The 17423-nt window shown below is 37.3% G+C and overlaps 1 protein-coding gene across 1 annotated transcript in view; it reads right to left on the bottom strand.

Annotated features, from left to right (window-relative positions):
- Nucleotides 1-102: 102 nt before the first annotated feature.
- The window catches only part of SPAG6 (sperm associated antigen 6), a 34767-nt gene continuing 17446 nt past the window's right edge, over nt 103-17423 (bottom strand). Inside the window, exons 4-10 of the mRNA XM_065731353.1 lie at nt 15230-15435; nt 14163-14336; nt 12118-12270; nt 9302-9493; nt 8027-8143; nt 5170-5315; nt 103-3010 (exon numbers count right to left, since the gene is read on the bottom strand). Coding sequence (XP_065587425.1) covers nt 2944-3010; nt 5170-5315; nt 8027-8143; nt 9302-9493; nt 12118-12270; nt 14163-14336; nt 15230-15435 — 1055 coding nt within the window. The 3' untranslated portion in view covers nt 103-2943. The remainder of the gene's footprint in view (nt 3011-5169; nt 5316-8026; nt 8144-9301; nt 9494-12117; nt 12271-14162; nt 14337-15229; nt 15436-17423) is intronic.

The following is a 17423-nucleotide window of genomic DNA, read 5'->3' as shown; positions in this document are numbered from 1 at the left end:
AGGTGGTGTCAGGCTCAGCTGCAAAATGAGTCTGTTCTTCATTTTCTCTAACATCACAGTCACAGACTAGCATGAAAACAGCATTTACACAACAAATTAAAATGCAAATCTATATTTTATTCTATGAAATTGAGACGAGTGGTACACACTTGAAGCTTGCCAGAGTAGCAATTACACACATTAATATAGTTTTAGATGATGACTTAAGACAAACAAGAGGATAGAACAGAAACGTTGTACATCGGAGCCTGTGAAATGCTCCAAGTAAAAAAAAAGCAACTCTTGCTCTAGTAAACTAAGTCTAAACCACAAATTAGTGATAATTCTGTAGCAAAGGCCTCGAACTGGCTTGTGCAGATGTGTACTGCCTGGAAAGCCTCCAGCCCCAGGGTGTACTACCATGCAGGGAAGCAGCCTGACAGCAAAGGAGAGCTGAGGGCTCTTCCAAGAAGCAGGCTTCTCAGAGAAGAGAGATTGGCTTTGCCACAGCCTAACGGGATATGCCATCATCAAAGAGGGAGACCTGCAACTAAAGGGCATACGGTTCCTCTGGACTAGGACAGAATTGCAGAACAGGAGTAAAGAGGGATTTTATGCTAGGTCTGATTGAGACAGTGCATTGCAAAATCCAATTGCTTTGAAGGTTTGACTTCTACAATCATTTCCATTGCCAAGAATCAGGAAAATAAAATGTGAGAAGATTGTGGACAAGGGGTTTAGACATTGAAATTTAACCCAGTGGAATCATCATGGTGTAACATGTTTGCCAGGGAACTGAAGCCTCTTTGCTCTCTCCACTCCCATTAGCATCGTGTGCTGAGCATGTACTCCCAAACATCTGATGCACCTATGGGGACACAGCTGAATGCCTACCCGGCCTCCCAGTTGCACTCCATTCAGCCTTCTACAGTATTTCTTCCCTGCTAGGTAAAACAAAACCTTCAGATCCTTCAAGATTCTCTGGAAGTTCTTGTATGACATTTTCTTTCAAAGAGTGTTTAAGATTTGATTTTTAAATATCCATAATGCATTTAGGAAAATTCATTGAGTATACCACCAATCTTCTTAAATACCTGATGTTTTTTTCCACAGCGTTGTAACATTATTAATGTCAAAATACAAATACCAAAAAAGAAAAGGCATTTGGTCATTCAGTTCTAAAGTTCTTCATTCTGGTGCAGGCTAAGGCAAGAACCCAGCTGGTGTGGCTTATATATCAGCACTCATGACACCAACAGCTTCCATTTCATTTATGCTCCATACAACCAGCTATTGAGCAGCCTCTGCTTCTCCTCAAACTAGTCCAAGAGTACCAAGTACTTCACAACAGGAACACAGCCCTCTGTGAAAGTAAAACTTAGCAGAATATAGCCCACCAATGCTTTTTGTGAATCACTGAAAAATATGCTGACAAGAAGAAAACCGTAATTTGGAATTTGGCAAGGAAAACTCACTCTAAATCATTTCCAACTGCATTAAGTCTTTGCTCCTGTTTTACAAGTAATAGAAGATGCTATCCCTGTTTTATAAACTCATTCAGCTAATACGTTTAAGAAAGTAGACAAGTTTCTCCTGCAGGGCTTTACAAGTATTGTATTCCCTTGCAGCTGCCAGAATTCTGACATCCCAACCCAGGAACACTGCATATTGCTCTCTGAGAAAGAAAAATAAAAGTGAAAAAAAAAAAAAAGAAAAAGAAAAAAGAAAAAATTGCTGCATATTTGGAAGAGAAAAAAGACTTGAAGAACAAAAAATGATACATGAGAACTACCTATTACTTAGTGAATAGTGTACAGTTGTACACTGTTCCCTGTTGCTACAGTACACCAGCAGAGTAAGTGGAATGTAAAAAGTCTTTTTGCCCTACATAAGAGGGCAAAAGTAATTTCAGGATGTTGTAGATGAAAGAGCTCCAGTAATCTCCCTGCCAACGTGATCTGCAAGTTCAAGACTAAGTTCCAAACATGTTTCAACTCAATTCTGCAGTAACTTCCACTCTTGAAGAGAAAGTACTAAGCAATCTTAGTTCCACCACTCAATTCAGTGGGACTCGAGTATCTGCAGCTTTCCCCTGGATGTGCTCAAAACTTTGCTAACAGCATTTCTGCAGCAAAACAATTTTCCTCTCTTCCTGAGAGGCCCAGGTACTGTTGACCCAAATGGGGCAGAACCTCACAGGGTCCTTACTCTCCCTTTATATCTATGGAAACTCTGAATTCACTCTATCCTTTCCAATAAGACATACCAAATAATGTGTTGCTGCTTCCCTCCGCAGCAAATCTTGCCTTAATTATGAGGAGTTTTGCAAAAGATGTACTATTTAGCATGCCACGACCATGACACTATTGTAGTATGCAGAATACAGCCCTTTTATCATCATGAGATCTTATTACTTCTTTATTTATCAGCTGCTAATATGTTTGGGGACGCAAAAATCACATCACTTTCCAAAAGGCAGTGGTGGGAAAAAAAGTCTCAGCATAGAATGAATTCTATAATTAGAAAAGGCAGAGGGGACATCTTTTTCCTCCCCCTCATCAAGCTTGGGAAGCTCTAAACAATATGCAAAGACAAAAGGGGGAAAATTGATAAAGTGCTGAGAAGGATCAAATTTGAATGAGATAATAACAAACTTTTCTTGTGGAAGGAAAAGGAAATGACTGATTCTAAAAAAGCTTCTGTGATAAATCAACACCCTTGCATGAAATTCCACTGATACACGCTGTAGTGCCTGGTCATAAAGTTAGAGAAAAACAAATAGGAACAAAAACTTAGCAACAGTTTTATAAAGAACAAAACACAGCTTGCTGGAAATACTGAGGTCTTACTGCAGTTCAAACAGTAGAAGTAGATTTCAGAATCTAACCAGAGTTTCAGCAGCTGTATTTGTGTTACAGTCATAAAAGCGTAAACGCGAAATACAGCTCTAATAAAAATTGAAGTTTATAAAACTGGTTGGTAATTTTCCACCCGTTCCAGAAGCATCTCCGAATATCCAGGGGAATAATACCTGAAAGAGAAACATATTGTTTGTGCATTAGACTACAGAGCATGTTCTGCGCTAAGTAATGAAACTATTCATATTTCTATTGATCAGGAAAAAATCCTAGCATTAAATAGTGGTCAAGGAATTTTACAGTTACTCTCTGGCAGTGCTGTAAGAGCTTGCTTTTCAACTTACAGTATCTTTTATACTTGGAAGTCAGGTTTTAAAAAAATCACTTGGCTTCTGTTAGGGCACATTGTAAGAGGCTAGTTTTTGGATAGGTTCAGCAGCCTTTCCTGGGAAGGGTGGATGTTAACTTCTATTGAAATGATGGCCCTTAATAAAATGGCACAAGTTTACACAGAATCATAGGCTAACAGAGAACAACAATCTACTGCTGTTTGTGAAACATAAGCACACACACCAAAGCTAATATGAAGTCTACATCACTGCAAGAGGCATTATGGAATAACAAGGAAAAAAAATATCACAGTGACTTTCTGTCTCAAGGACAGAGATTATCCAGTAAGTTCTCATTAAAGTAGAACTCTGTGGTGCCATTACTGTCCTGCTGTCACTCAGTTTTCCCACAATGGACCAGCTACATGCCTCCAATATGCATGCATCACCAAAACTGCGTTTAGTTCCTGTTTTCCAGGTTAATAGTAGGTGAAAATTATTACTGTTACTCTACAAATATAAATCACTGTGCATTTCTTTTTTTGCAGGCATGTTAAATTGCCACCTCTGAACCCTGAAGCTTTAACTATAAGGGCAAAGGATTGTTTCCATGCACTATATGCCTAAAATGTACTCAAGTAAAAATCTGCAACATTTTCACGTTAAACAAAGATCCATTTAACTTGCTGACTTTCTGGATGATTCCATAAAATGAAATTTTTTGAAGTTTTAAAAGAACTCAAATTAGCTCTCCAATTGTAAAGGTAACTTTTCAATGCACTATTATCATATTTGGGCCGCAAACAGCCTGAAATAATTGGTCTCCAGAACAACCCCAGAGCTGGTGTCTATTGTGGCAGATGTGGCTTGGGCAGCAGAAACACCACCAGCCATCAGCAATAAGTGGCAAGCAAAAGACATTGGAAGAGCCCTTTTCTTTGTTATGTCCCAGTCTACATCAGCAACTTTGTTTCATTTACACAAAGATTAAATAGTTGGACAAGGAAACACTGATTATATCCAGGGAAGTATAAACAAATGTCCTCCTTTCCCTCTGAAGTATTAGTAGCTATAGAATGAAGTTTCTTTATGATTTCGCTTTTAACCATTTGACAGCCACTGGCTTTTCCTCCTGGAGACAAACAAGGATCCATTTTGCATGACTGTAGCTCCTATTAGCTAGGGATCTCCTTTGCTGTAATTAAAATTGATGATGCAGATTTTCAGAGCCTGTAGAGGGAGTGCACAAGTACAACATCCTTTTGATGTGTTGATGGAGTGAAGGGCTAGTAAATGGATATCTAGAATCTAGGAGGGCATTTACCTCCTTATTACAATTTAGGATAGTGACATTTTGACTGTAAGCTATTTAATGGTGTTTCTGTATTCATTAAGGGCAAAGTTCAACTTGGTGCAGACAGCTGGTGTATGGTCCTTTTATATTTCACTTAAGCCTCATGATGAGGCTGGGGGAGGAAGGGCAGCTGTGGGCAGAGCAACTGTAGGAGAGCCTCTGGACCCTCTGTACAGCAGACAAAGTTTCAAAGGAGCCTCTGAATACACTAGTATTCAGCCAGGCTCTTACGGAAGTCAAGGTTGTAGCCAAAGATTCACCAATATCTGAGAAACCAAAAATAAGTTACTAAGATAAACTAAAGTTGTATCTGTAACTCTGAGTGGTTGTGCTGAAGCCTCAGAGTTTAGCTGGATAGTGCAGGACTAACTCTTCTTCCTCATTTCCCACAACAGCCTCATTATTTGGGCTTTGCTTACAGACAAAGAAAGCTAATTCCAAAACCAATCAGAAAATAGAAAGTATTCTGAAGCATCTCTCTAACATTTGTTCTTACCACTGGGACATTTAACCAAACGTTACACTGTTCTGTGGAAAAGTCATGTGGGAGTCCAATTAACATTTTAAATCCTCATTTTGTGCTGCTTTTATCAAGAACATTTGATGCTATACACATGCTGTTGTTTTTTTTTCATTTCATTTTCCCTACCTTACTATTTCCTCTGGATAGCAATTGTTAATAGTGTTGATATACTCCTGAAGAAGTGACCCAGGTTCTGCTTTTATTTCTTGAACCTTTTTAAGCCCACCAGTTGTTACAAAGAGACGACGTGCCTTACTGTCATGTGGTAACACCTACACAGAGAAGTATATTAAAAATATATACTCTTTTAATGCAATCCCTGTGTTACAAGCCTCAAATATTGCTAACATGTTTTAATTCAGAGGACAGATAAAGATGGAACACCTTGGAGATACAACATCTGTAATGACTTCTGTATTTTAACACCTTTATACAGCAAGTATCATAAACCAGCCCTTTATTGTTAAAGCAAAATTTAACATGTTCTTTAATACATAACATAGATAAAAATACCAAATTGAACATTTATTGTTACATAAATAATATTTCTTGAATTATCCCTACAGAGACAAGATGATTGTGGAGATTAAATAGATAATAAAAACAGAATACTAACATGGAATAACAACAGCATCTGTTCCACTTAAACCAAGTTATTCGGGTCTTTTATGTCGATTCCCACAGTTTAATTGTAGAGCAGAATTTTATATCATTATAATGATCTAGTATAGATTATTGCATGAAAACAATACTGAGAATTGTTGCAAGTGAACAATGCAGCCTCGAAGCATTACATGCTACTATTAAATTCCTGGATATTAAAATCCTACAACACACTGTGTAGCCATGGAAGCCTTTTTACACACATACACACATACAAAGCAGAAATGTTAAGTTTCTGAGCCAAAGGGGATGAGAAGCAGAAACGGTCAGACAATACATTCTGCACTCCCTGAGTGATGCCAATATGTGGCTCTGTCTAGAGGACGAAGGAGAGGGAGGTGGGGGCTGGGCCAGGCAATGGAGAGTGACAGCATGTAGTCTGCAGGCCCACAGGGCTGCAGTAATAATAATATTTTATTTATTAAAAAAAAAAAAAAAAGAATAATCCAAGATCTCAATGTCAGCCACATCTACAACAAAAACAGATAGGTTTAAAGCCAACACTAAGAGCTAAATACTATGGGAGCAAAAGCTTTTTTCTAAGTCTTCACCCTGATGGGATGAATCAAGCCACAGATTTGATTGTGTGTCAGTGTAAAACATGAGCCTTGAAGGAGGAAGGGATTGCCTAAAAGGCTGAAAGAAAATAAGGATGAGATCTCTGTCATGCATACAAGCAAACACCCTTTGTACTTCTGGTCCCTCTAAGCTGCACAAAATCAACAGACTGGTAAGTAAAACATTTTACAGGACTGCATAGAGACTTCTTTCTTCCTGCTCTGTTCCATACAAGTGCTGAGAACAACTGTGATCGTTTCACTCTGGGAACTATGAAGTGGTTGATTCCACATAGCTCCTACAAGAACTGTCAAGGAAGAACTAGCAAGGAGACCAGGTCTGACCCTATCCCTGCCTTCTTCCTCCACATTGTGGCTCCTGGGCTGAATAAGACAGCAAAAAGTTTCTTGGAAGAGGCTCTAAAGATAGTTAAACACCTTAGAGACCTAGAATCTCCCTCTTCCTAATCTTCCTAATCCAAACTGAGACAGCACAGAATTGCAAAGACCATGGAAAGGGCAATACTAAAATGACACAGCCCAGTACCAAAAACACATAGCTTCTCACCCTGAAGCACAGCTTGGAAATAAAGCTTTTACTGTGCTATAAATAAGCCAACAGACCCAATACATCTCAGGTTTAAAAATAGGAAATTCCGAAGTTATGGTATAGGAGAGAAAAAAAGCTTTTAGTGCAAATGACTTAATTTTAAATGTATACTTCAGAAGAATAAATGCTAGGCAAATGCTAGGTATTAAACAAACTGCACTTGTTTGTTTAATACAACGTAGAAGAAAAATTAAACAAAGTATCAGCTGATACCAACCCTACAAAACTGCTTCAACAGCAAACAACATTCAAATGTATACACTGGGTAACCAATTACTATGCACTCAGCTCTGTCGGCACACAAAAGCAAAGGTACTGGATTCTGACTACATCTCCAAAACACACGACAAACTGTGGCAGTTTTAGATCTCTGATAAGAACTGATTACTAATCAGAAGTGTTTTGCTTGTCCGTTTCCAAAGAGAGCACATCGCCAAGAGAATCTGGTACCCCTGCTAATAGATAACACTGCACAGTATCACATAAAAGAAGGGTCTACAGTTAAGCAAGGCTTCCAATTGCAGACACTGGAATTTTGATTATACTGCATTACATAGCAAATCTAATTTTTTGATACTGCAGTCAAATAGTTTGATTGCATTTTGATTATACTGCATTTCTCTTTGCACATTGTCCTTAAATCATTACTGTAATAGACAATAAACAACTGAAAATTTTAATGGAGGTAAGAAAAAATATGGAATTTGTTAAGCTTTCTTAAGACTGCAAATGAAAGAGGACAGAAATGGTGAGGCCCTCATACTCTAATGTATTAAGCCACTCCTGTACAGACAGCTGGCACTTTGTCTATAATGGATGTAACTGGGATTTACGTGATACTTTGGCTCAGTGAAAATATTTGTATGTGAGTTAGTATTTTGCTTACTCTCAAGAGGCAAAGAAAAAAAAAAAAAAAACACCTTCCCTATTATCAACTGTTTTCCCCTGTCTTAGTATGATTTATAGAAGGTTCCAGATAAAACAGTATCCAGCTTTAACAGCCAACAAAGCACAATGCTCCAAACTGATTCTATAGGGGATGCTTGAGGATCCTGAGAAAACAACTAAGATCTTTATAGATGCTTCATATTTAGAACAATAACTTTCTTGATAAGTTGAAAATGATTACTCATCAAGAAGAACCTTTTCTTACCTTGCTGAACTGCCCAACAATGTGTTTCATAATATTGGGAGGGGCATCTTGCAGCAGTGGTTCAAGTGCTGGAAGATAAGTGCATTTCTGAAGGATGCTCTTTAAGGCTCTTTTACTCTGTTGAAATGCAAAATAAAATTTCTACAGTGAGACATCAATGAAAACAAGAATTCATGAAACATATCACTGAAGTCTAACCAAAAAAAGCAAATTGATCAGAATTCTCAAAGTGCATCTTTTAAATAAAAAATATGATATCCATCAAGTTATTTAATGAAGAATCAATTTTCTACTTAAATTTATTAAGCTTCAAAACCTATGGTGCATCATATTCTTATTAAGTTATCTATGGTCAAAGTAATGGCAATTTTACTTTGGCTACAATGGAAGCAAGGGTAGACCCTTTAAGTAAATTGAAGTACTTCAATGTAATAAGAAAGCTAAATCAAAATACAGTTTAAAAGATTATATTTTAGAAGTGGCTTATTGGGAGAGTCTACTGGTGTGGGATAGCAAAGCGCATTACCATCCAGGCAGAACAGAAGAGAGACAGTGAGACAGTCAGTGCTGGCTACAAGAAGAGTAACGACCCCACTGGATAGGATTCTAGGTACAGCTCATTTGGTCTTGATATTTTTGTAAGCACTGAAAATGGCAATACAGTAGTTGTCATCTTATCTTACAGATCTGAAATTTGTTGTACTTCAGTGGACTGTAAAAGGTACAGTACAACCTGGAAGGACATATCCTGTCATATTATGCTATTCAGTCAGTTCATTTACTGTTGCCCAGAACTAGTCAAAGTCCAGCTCTACTAGCTCCAGTGGAATTAAGGCCCTAAACAGGAACGGTCGCATGTTTTAAAGAGCAGAGCTTTGATGATTTGTTAGTTTTATTACAATAATAAAAGATGTAAACAAATCTACTATGAGCTCTATAACACTTCGTACAAGAGCCCACACTTCAGAAAAAAAGGTAGACAATTAGTCACTTGTAGGAATAACAGCATTTATGAGCACACACAACTCTGATCTACAGTAGGAAGAAAATGAGAGATTACACTGCTGTGGCTGAATCATACGATACGGTATGTGCCATACACATACCCATTAGAACCAATCAGTCCTAATAAATGCCTTCAGACACCCTCCTCACAGGAAATCCATAACTTATTGAATATCAGTAAAAAAACCATACCACGTATATAGCTTTTAAGCATTTGTATACGTTGGTTACATTGAATTTTCATATTACATATACTTTGAATATACTTGCTTTCAGCTGAAGATCTTCTGAACTGCATGCGTCCATATACATAGAAAGCAGCGTGGATAGCACATTTGTTACTGCTACAGCATGTGCATGCTCAGGAGTATGTCTTCCAATCTGTCCCAAAGCCCACACAGCTGCTGCCTTAATATGGTCTTCTTGTTCTTCTAACAAACAGGTACACAGTGGTGGTATTCCCTGTAGCAGTAACCAAAAGCGCAGCCTTTAAACTGATACAGACTGTTAGGAAATATTTCTCTATTAACACTCTTCCTGTAATATAAGCTATAAGAGAATGATTGCTACTTGTTGCCATATTTTTACATCATCGTGACTAGCAAGAACTTTGAATAAATCTTTACAAATCTAGTTAAATGATGAGAGAAACATTCAGTATTTTCTGTTTAAGCAAACTAACTGTAAGGGATAAAAGGAATGCATCACATAATTCAGGCTGTACTAAAACTTAATTCTTCTTGAATTGAGCAGTTCACATCTGATGTATTCAATACATTCTAAAAAAGGCTTCACCGCTTGATGGGAAGACATCAAGAGATGGAGAATACCTCACTCACTTCCAGCAGCTACTGAAGTTCTTGTGGATAAGGGGTCATAATCCTTCTCCTTTCTCTAGAGGATTAAGGAGCTGTTCAGTAGCCAGTATTTTATGTCCATGATGCTTCAACAGATATCAACACTTCACATCACTTTAGGTGGGGTAAGGCTACTAAATCTCTAACTAGAAGTCCTTTTTCTTCCATCCTTTGGATCATCTATGGCCCCTTCTGCACCCTCTTTGTTTTTTCAAGATTCTTCTCAAATACAAACAACAGAAAAATAGGCACTTGCAATACAGATAGAAACACACTTTTTTTTTTTTTTTCCAGCAGTGTTCCATCTTCTTAATTTTTTTTTTTTTTTTTTTTTTTTTTTTTTGGGTCACAGCACTGCAGCAGAAGACCACACTGAAGAGTTTGTCCAGAATGACCCATAAAGTCACATTTTGATATTCATCTTTTCTAGCACGCAGTGCAGCCATATGGAGCTATAACATCTTAGATGTGTACCTTACAAATGGTCCCAGTTTATCAAGCCTTACCCTTAGCATTATGCATTATATCTCCTTCTCCTGAAGGAATATTTTCAAATGGGTTTCAGGTTTATCCAGGCTTCTTCTGTGGATCATTTGGTAAAATATTTCATTTCACGAGGTTGTACAGATCCCTACAAACCCACTTACTGCATTCTCATTCAGTTACAGTAGCAGGCATTACTTTTCAAAAATTTAACACATAGGTGCTTCCTCCTGAACATAGGCCAGGATTCATCATGCTTAAGCACATAAAAGCAGAAGTATAGTTGCATCCCGTACAAGGGTGAGACATGGGCACAACAACAGAAGATGGACCTCCACAAAGAATAAGCCAAAAGACTATTTCTTCAGTCTTCAAATGCAGAAGAGAATTTTTTGACCATGCTTACCTTCTCTGTGCACATAGTGATGTTATGTTGTACCGACTTTTATTTTTCAGCTTGCATTTCTACCAGAAAACACTTCTGTTCCTCCATTTTTATTGCTTATTTGTCTCTATTCATACGGTGAACTTTAAATCACAGAATGATTTGAATTACAAGGCACATTAAAAATCATCTAGCTCCAGTCCCCTGTCACAGGCATGTACGCTTGCTCAAAGCCCCATCCAACCTGGGTTTGAGCACCACCAGGGACAGGGCATACACAGCTGCTCTGGGCAGCCTGTGCCAGTACCTCACTACCTTCTGAGAGAAGAATTTCTTCCAAATATCAAATCTAAATATACTCTCCTTTTGATTTAAAATCATTAGCCCTTGTTTTTCCATTTCACTCCTTGAGAAAGACTCCCTCTCCAGCTCTCCTGTAGAACGCCTTTAGGTACTGAAAGGCTGCAGTTATGTCTGCCCAGAGCCTTCTCTTCTGCAGCCTGTCCACACAGGAGGGGTGCTCCAGCCCTCTCAGCATCCTCATGGACTCATCTGAACCCGTTCTAACAGGTCTGTATCTTCCTCATGCTGAAGGCTCCATAGCTGAGCACATTACTGCCAGTGAGGTCTCATGAGAGTGGGAGAATCACCTCTTTCAACCTGCTAGCATGAAAATGGACCAACAGCACTCAGTGAAATTACTTCCTTTCTCCTGTCATTAGCATCTTTCACATTAGAATTTGACCTCAGGCACTAATTTCACCTATTGCAGATATTGCAAATATCCCTTCTACATCGCCCTTCTGTCTCATTGCCCAGCAGAATTTATTTAATCCTGAAAATGTATAGCTTACCTCATTTGAAATATGACTTGCGCAATTGAATCAAACTGTACTACATTTCAGAAACTGAAGTCTTTGGAAGTCTGAAGATTTTGGTTGCAAGACTACTCTAGCAGTTACATTAGTGCAATATGGAATTTGCCATTAAATATTCTTGTTTCAGAGTTTTCATGTAGCCACAAATATTCATTTTAAGAGGAAACAGACCACAGAAATTCACTGACTTACTTTTGTATTCATTCAATTGCAACACAGAAAAATAATGTAGTGGAATACAAATAGACGTTCAGAAACAAAACCGGGTCATTTTTATAAGATGTTCGGATTCATAAGGACCAACTCTGATATAGCTACCACATAATTTCAGACATTGCAAGCAGCAACATTACAAGAAAGTGCATTAATCAACAGCAAGTATATAATCCCGTCACAAAACACATGTTCTGCCTATGTTAATTTGTATCTCTTTCTCAGAATACCATTGAAGAATTATAGGAAAAAGGAAAAGTGATAGCTAACCTTGGAGACAATAACTGCCATTGACAGGTTCTCTGAATGAGCTGCTACATAACCAAGCATCATGATGCCAGGCAGTCTGACAGTCCCTTTGCAGCTGCCAATACAATCAATCACAGCAGCAACTCCACCTGCATTTACTATAAACTGTGAAAGCTGCAAAGATAAACAGAACAGATTAGATACTGTGAAGTAACAACAAGCATAAAGCATCACATTATAAAAGTCTTTACATGTATTGCTCCTGACTTAGAAAATAAAACTGGAATAAGACTGATGTATCACACTGACTGTTAAACAGTGAGTGAAGCATGAAGTCCTCAGGAACTAAACTGTTTTGCTACCCTGATTTTGATTCACTTTACCACAAGGAAATCAGTATTCTGAATTCTCAACGTTGAAAATGTAATTCCATGCTATACAACTCCATTATTATACACCAAAGATTCACCCAAAAGACAAACGAATGCACAAATGACCTTGAGGGCACAAGTACTGAGCCAGATGCTCTTTCATACTGTTGCACATTTGTTCTCCAAGCCAGCAACATGTGTTCTGTGCAAGGAAAAAAGGAAAAGCCCACAGCTCCTCTCACCCGCACTCTAGAGGTAACCTCAGCAGCATTAAAGCCCTTGTGGTCCTCCTCCCCCACACTGAGGCATGAAGCCAAAGACAGCTGTCACGGTTGCCCAGAACCAACATGGACTATGTCACGCTGTGGTACTCTAAAGGACATCCCAGAGAGCACACTTGGTGGGCAATGGACATTTCTCCAGAATGCCCAATTATATAGCCTTGCTTATAAATGATAATCATGTCCATAGACTGTGATGCTTGCTGTGTACATTAAGCTACGTAACATGAATAATTCCAAATAGTATCACTTCCCACATCACTTGAGGGTCAGCAGTAGAGAACATACAGGATCAACAATGCATATAAATTAACATAATTCCGTTATGATTATTTTCTTCTATGTTGTTGGGTATATGCCACATCTTTGCAAAGATTCCAAAGTAAAAGAAACACCTGCTCAAGAGTTGCAATTACATAAACGAAAGTTGAAGGTACGTGGATTTCCAGTCCAGTTGATCTCTAACAGCATGAAATCCACTCTTACTTTTGAGCCTTTAGAATGAGATTGCTTTATTCATGACACAGCTACATGAAATTTCAAGTTATTACTTAGGAAAAAGCATTCACGTGACCACTAACTGCAGTCATCTGGGCTCTAGCATGTGAAGAGAGGTACAGCACTGCTGCACAGACACAAGCAGGCTGAAAAAACTCATGTTTAAACAATTCTCAGTTGTTAAGCTAGTATTACAATGGTTGTGTTCAGCACTGGTGCATTCCACATATGCATTGCTTGTATTTCATTCCATACTCATATTTAGAGTCTTTCAAATGACTCTGTGATTTGACAGATTAATGTAGCTCTAATTATTTGTTTTTCCTATGCATTTTGCACTTGCTTTGCTGATCCTCATGACCTATCTGTATTTGTTACTGGCAAAAAGACTGCAAATGCTGAGAATCGGACCATAAACTCAAGCTATTAAGAAAAGCTATCATCAGATAAATAATAAATAAGGGATTTTTGAGTTTCATTGTTATTGGAAAAATACATAAAATGTGATACCAGCACCCCAAAAAGTTTTTTTTAGAGAGACACACATCATCAGTTATTGTCACAACACGTGCGTGTCATTTATAAGCTGCTATCACGACTTCTGTGAGGCTTTGCTCGTGGCTTTTTTTAATATCTGACACTGACAGTACTGTCAGCCTAAAACTCTCTTTCTGTGCTGATATCTTATGGGAGGAAATAGCCAGGTGCGTTTTATGTGATTCCCAATTTTCCTAAGCCAATTCATATTCAATACACATCTCATAATATCAGCAAGCATTTCCATATTTTTCCAATGAATATGCCAAACAGCCTTTTGCCCTCCCTTTCGAAAAGCAAATGACAGAATAATCCTGTATTTTATTTAAAGTGTAAAATCTAATGATATGACCTTGTATTTGCATTTTCAAGGTTTTACCTCAGGCGAATGCTTTGCTATCTCTCTAATTAAAGTTGCACCATTTTTCTTGACATATTCATCCGAGTCCTTCAGGCATGTGAGCACAACTGGGAAAATTTCTGCTTCAACCACCAACTCTGCAAGATCCACCGAATGCTTTGCTATTTGGCTTAGCGCTGACAGCACCTGACGCTAGTAAATAAAAATTGTTATAAAATCAATAGTAGACAAACAGCCTGCAACACGCACTCCTCCTGCACACAAAAATCTATTGCATCAAGGAAAACAAAGAGGATAGAGAAAACAATTACAGCTACTTTACAATTCACTGAATCAATTCATGCACGAATATAATGGCTCAGAACGTTTGCTGGTTCCTGAATAAAAGTTTCTCCTTTTTTTCATGCCATTCAAACTTACTATGTCATAAAAAAGAAATATATGTATAACATTTAAAATTATAATTTAAAATTTAGCAACATCTACAGAAAGTATCTTTATTTGTCTACGTTTAGTGTGCCAGATCCATTATTTAAATCATTGTATCTATTTGTTTGAAGTGACATTTTACATTATCTTTTGTTACCATTAAACAGGAAAACGATAGTAAGAAAAAAAATTTCATTCCATTGAATTTGTGAGGAAATCTTCAACAAAAACAATCCATATCAGATAGTACATTCTAAAATACAATAATACATTTAATATTAGCACAGTATATCGTTAAGCATACAAAACCTTTTTTGTAACTGTATTGTGCAAATTTTCTCTATTAAAAATATTTGTTAGAAAAAATTGAAGGATGGGGTTTCATACATCGGTTTGCATTCCTCAAAGGATACTTAATTATTAAAATAAATAAAATGCTATTCACTTGAAAGATTGATTTTGCTGCTCCTGACAGGGCAGCAGTTTTTATCCAGTAGGAAAATCTGTGGACATGTTCAGAACTCTGTCACTACGTAGTTACACTTTGCTAACATTCAAAACAAGAGCTTTCTAAATAAATGCACACATTGGTGTCAATGATTCAATATCAAGTAATGACTGGTAAAATGGAGATTAAAAATAATTTTTAAATGTACCTTCAGTTTAGCATCAGGGTTCAGGATCATCTGAGCTAAGTGAGCGATAGCTCCTGCATCCACTACTGTCTGTGCTAACTCTGGAGAATGCTTTGAAATATCACTAAGAGTTGAAGCAGCAATCCTTTTCAAAGCAATTTCTGGCTCCTGGATACAGAGCACTAAAAGAGGAACAACTCCTGCATCCACCACAGCTTGTGACAGTTCTGTAGGTCCAAGGAAAGTAATTAAGTGAGTATGGGTGACTGACCCTTGTGCAAGCCATTTTTCACCCTGACAGATACAGCAAAGGAAAAAGGGGAGGGTGTAGTTCACTGTCTCGACATCTGCATTTCAAATCAGCCCTCCTGGTTTCATAAACCATGTGGACCAATCCAAAACTGAAAAGAATGCAGGTCAATAGATGGACCCCCATTTACATGCACACATTTGAGGTAGATTAGGCTGAAATGGTTTGTTATTCTGTTTTCTTTTTCTTTTTTTTTAAAGTAAGCAGATGTCAGCTGTTTAAACCCTGGCTATTCTACACTGATCAATAGGAAAGCATTTTATGCATGGCTAACAACAACACAGAAAGCCAAAGTACCAAAATTTTACCAACCACCTAATTAGAGAGCATTTTACCCTCTTTAAATGATAAGCAGATATTAGCATAGATCAAATGCCAAAAACAGAAATACAAAAAAACACACATAAAAGATTTATCTTAACATAAAAGACTGAAAAAACAGAATCGATCAAAACAAGGGTTTTGTGCAACCATACATGGGGAAAACACAGAATTTATACCTTGACGACATCAAAGTATTATTGCACACAATTAGATAAATGGGAAATATCATCACTGGCATATTGTATGTCTGGGATTAGCACAATACCCTTAACTAACTGCACCTTAAAGAAAAAAGAAAAAAATAAACCTGAGCACGTGACTAGCTGACAAGGACAAAAATCACACCGTTAGAAATTCATTAGCTCTCTCTATAGATACACAGCATTAAGCACAGTCCTAAAATAAGAATTACCAGACACCACAAGCAAAATATATTCTATAGCAAAGCTGTGCTCTTTTCAAATAGTGTGAAGAAGTAGTAAAAATCATGGTGGATTCAATAATCTATTAGGTCTTAGTTCAGTTTTGCTACATCTTGTTATGCATATCCATTATTATCTTTAACATTTATCTTGACTTGCAGTACCATGGCAACATATAGCTGTTGTATTTCGAGACTCTAACTTAGCTTTTGATTTATAGTCCATCCATGAAGACATTTTCATACTAAGAAAAATATAGCATACTTCATTAAATATACATAGACTAATACAGTTTTTCATGAAATCTGTAAGTCATGTCATCATTAGGTTGTTAGCATCCAAATAATATTCCCAACCAGATTTGTTTTCAATTAGTGAATTATAGTCACGCACTCCCACACACGTGATAATTCAAGTATTTATGCTATACATTATTTCACGTGATATAATATTTTAAGCAAAGTATAAACATCACCTCAAAAATTTTAAGTAATGCAGTGATTTTTTTTAAAATAAAGTACTAAAATATTAAACTTTCAAGTAACTTTTTGGCTGAAAGCATATAATGTGCAGCCTGGAAATAAACACACATCATAAGATTGGAACAAAACCCTGCCTAATGGTCTGGCTGCAAGTTTACAGATTTGAGACAAAATGAACCTGAAGCATGTATGAAAACAGATTGGAGAACTAGCTAAACAATACAAGTGGTGTAAGCTACATTCAGCTTTTTATGGGAAAAAAGACACCTGGTTTTTTTGTTTGTTTGTTTGTTTTGTTTTTTCAAATTGTATTTTAATACTGTACACTGACAGAGAGAAATACATCAAGAACTACTGACCAAAGGTCTGGATTAGTCTATCTGACTGGGTCCAGTTACAGGTGGTGTCTGAGCAACCATCTCAATTGCCTACAGTCTGCTGGTGAGATGCTAATATCACAAAAATATGTCAAGAGGTACAGGATAGTTCTAGAAGGTGTTTCTTTGATGCCTTATGAGCTGAAATTAAGTATGGAGGGAAAGAGTCACAGTAATAGCCAGGTATGTAAAAGTAACCATGAAAGTATTTTTAAAAGAGTGAACAATCTGATTCAATTAAGAGCACCTCTTGTTGTCAGAAGCTTGATATTATTTAAATACTGATGGTTACTGTTGGTC

This window comes from Cyrtonyx montezumae, unplaced genomic scaffold, assembly GCF_038088225.1.
Source record: "Cyrtonyx montezumae isolate F1298 unplaced genomic scaffold, pur_monq_1.0 scaffold_14, whole genome shotgun sequence".
Taxonomy (NCBI): Eukaryota; Metazoa; Chordata; class Aves; order Galliformes; family Odontophoridae; genus Cyrtonyx; species Cyrtonyx montezumae.
This window is presented reverse-complemented; position numbering and strand designations above follow the sequence as displayed.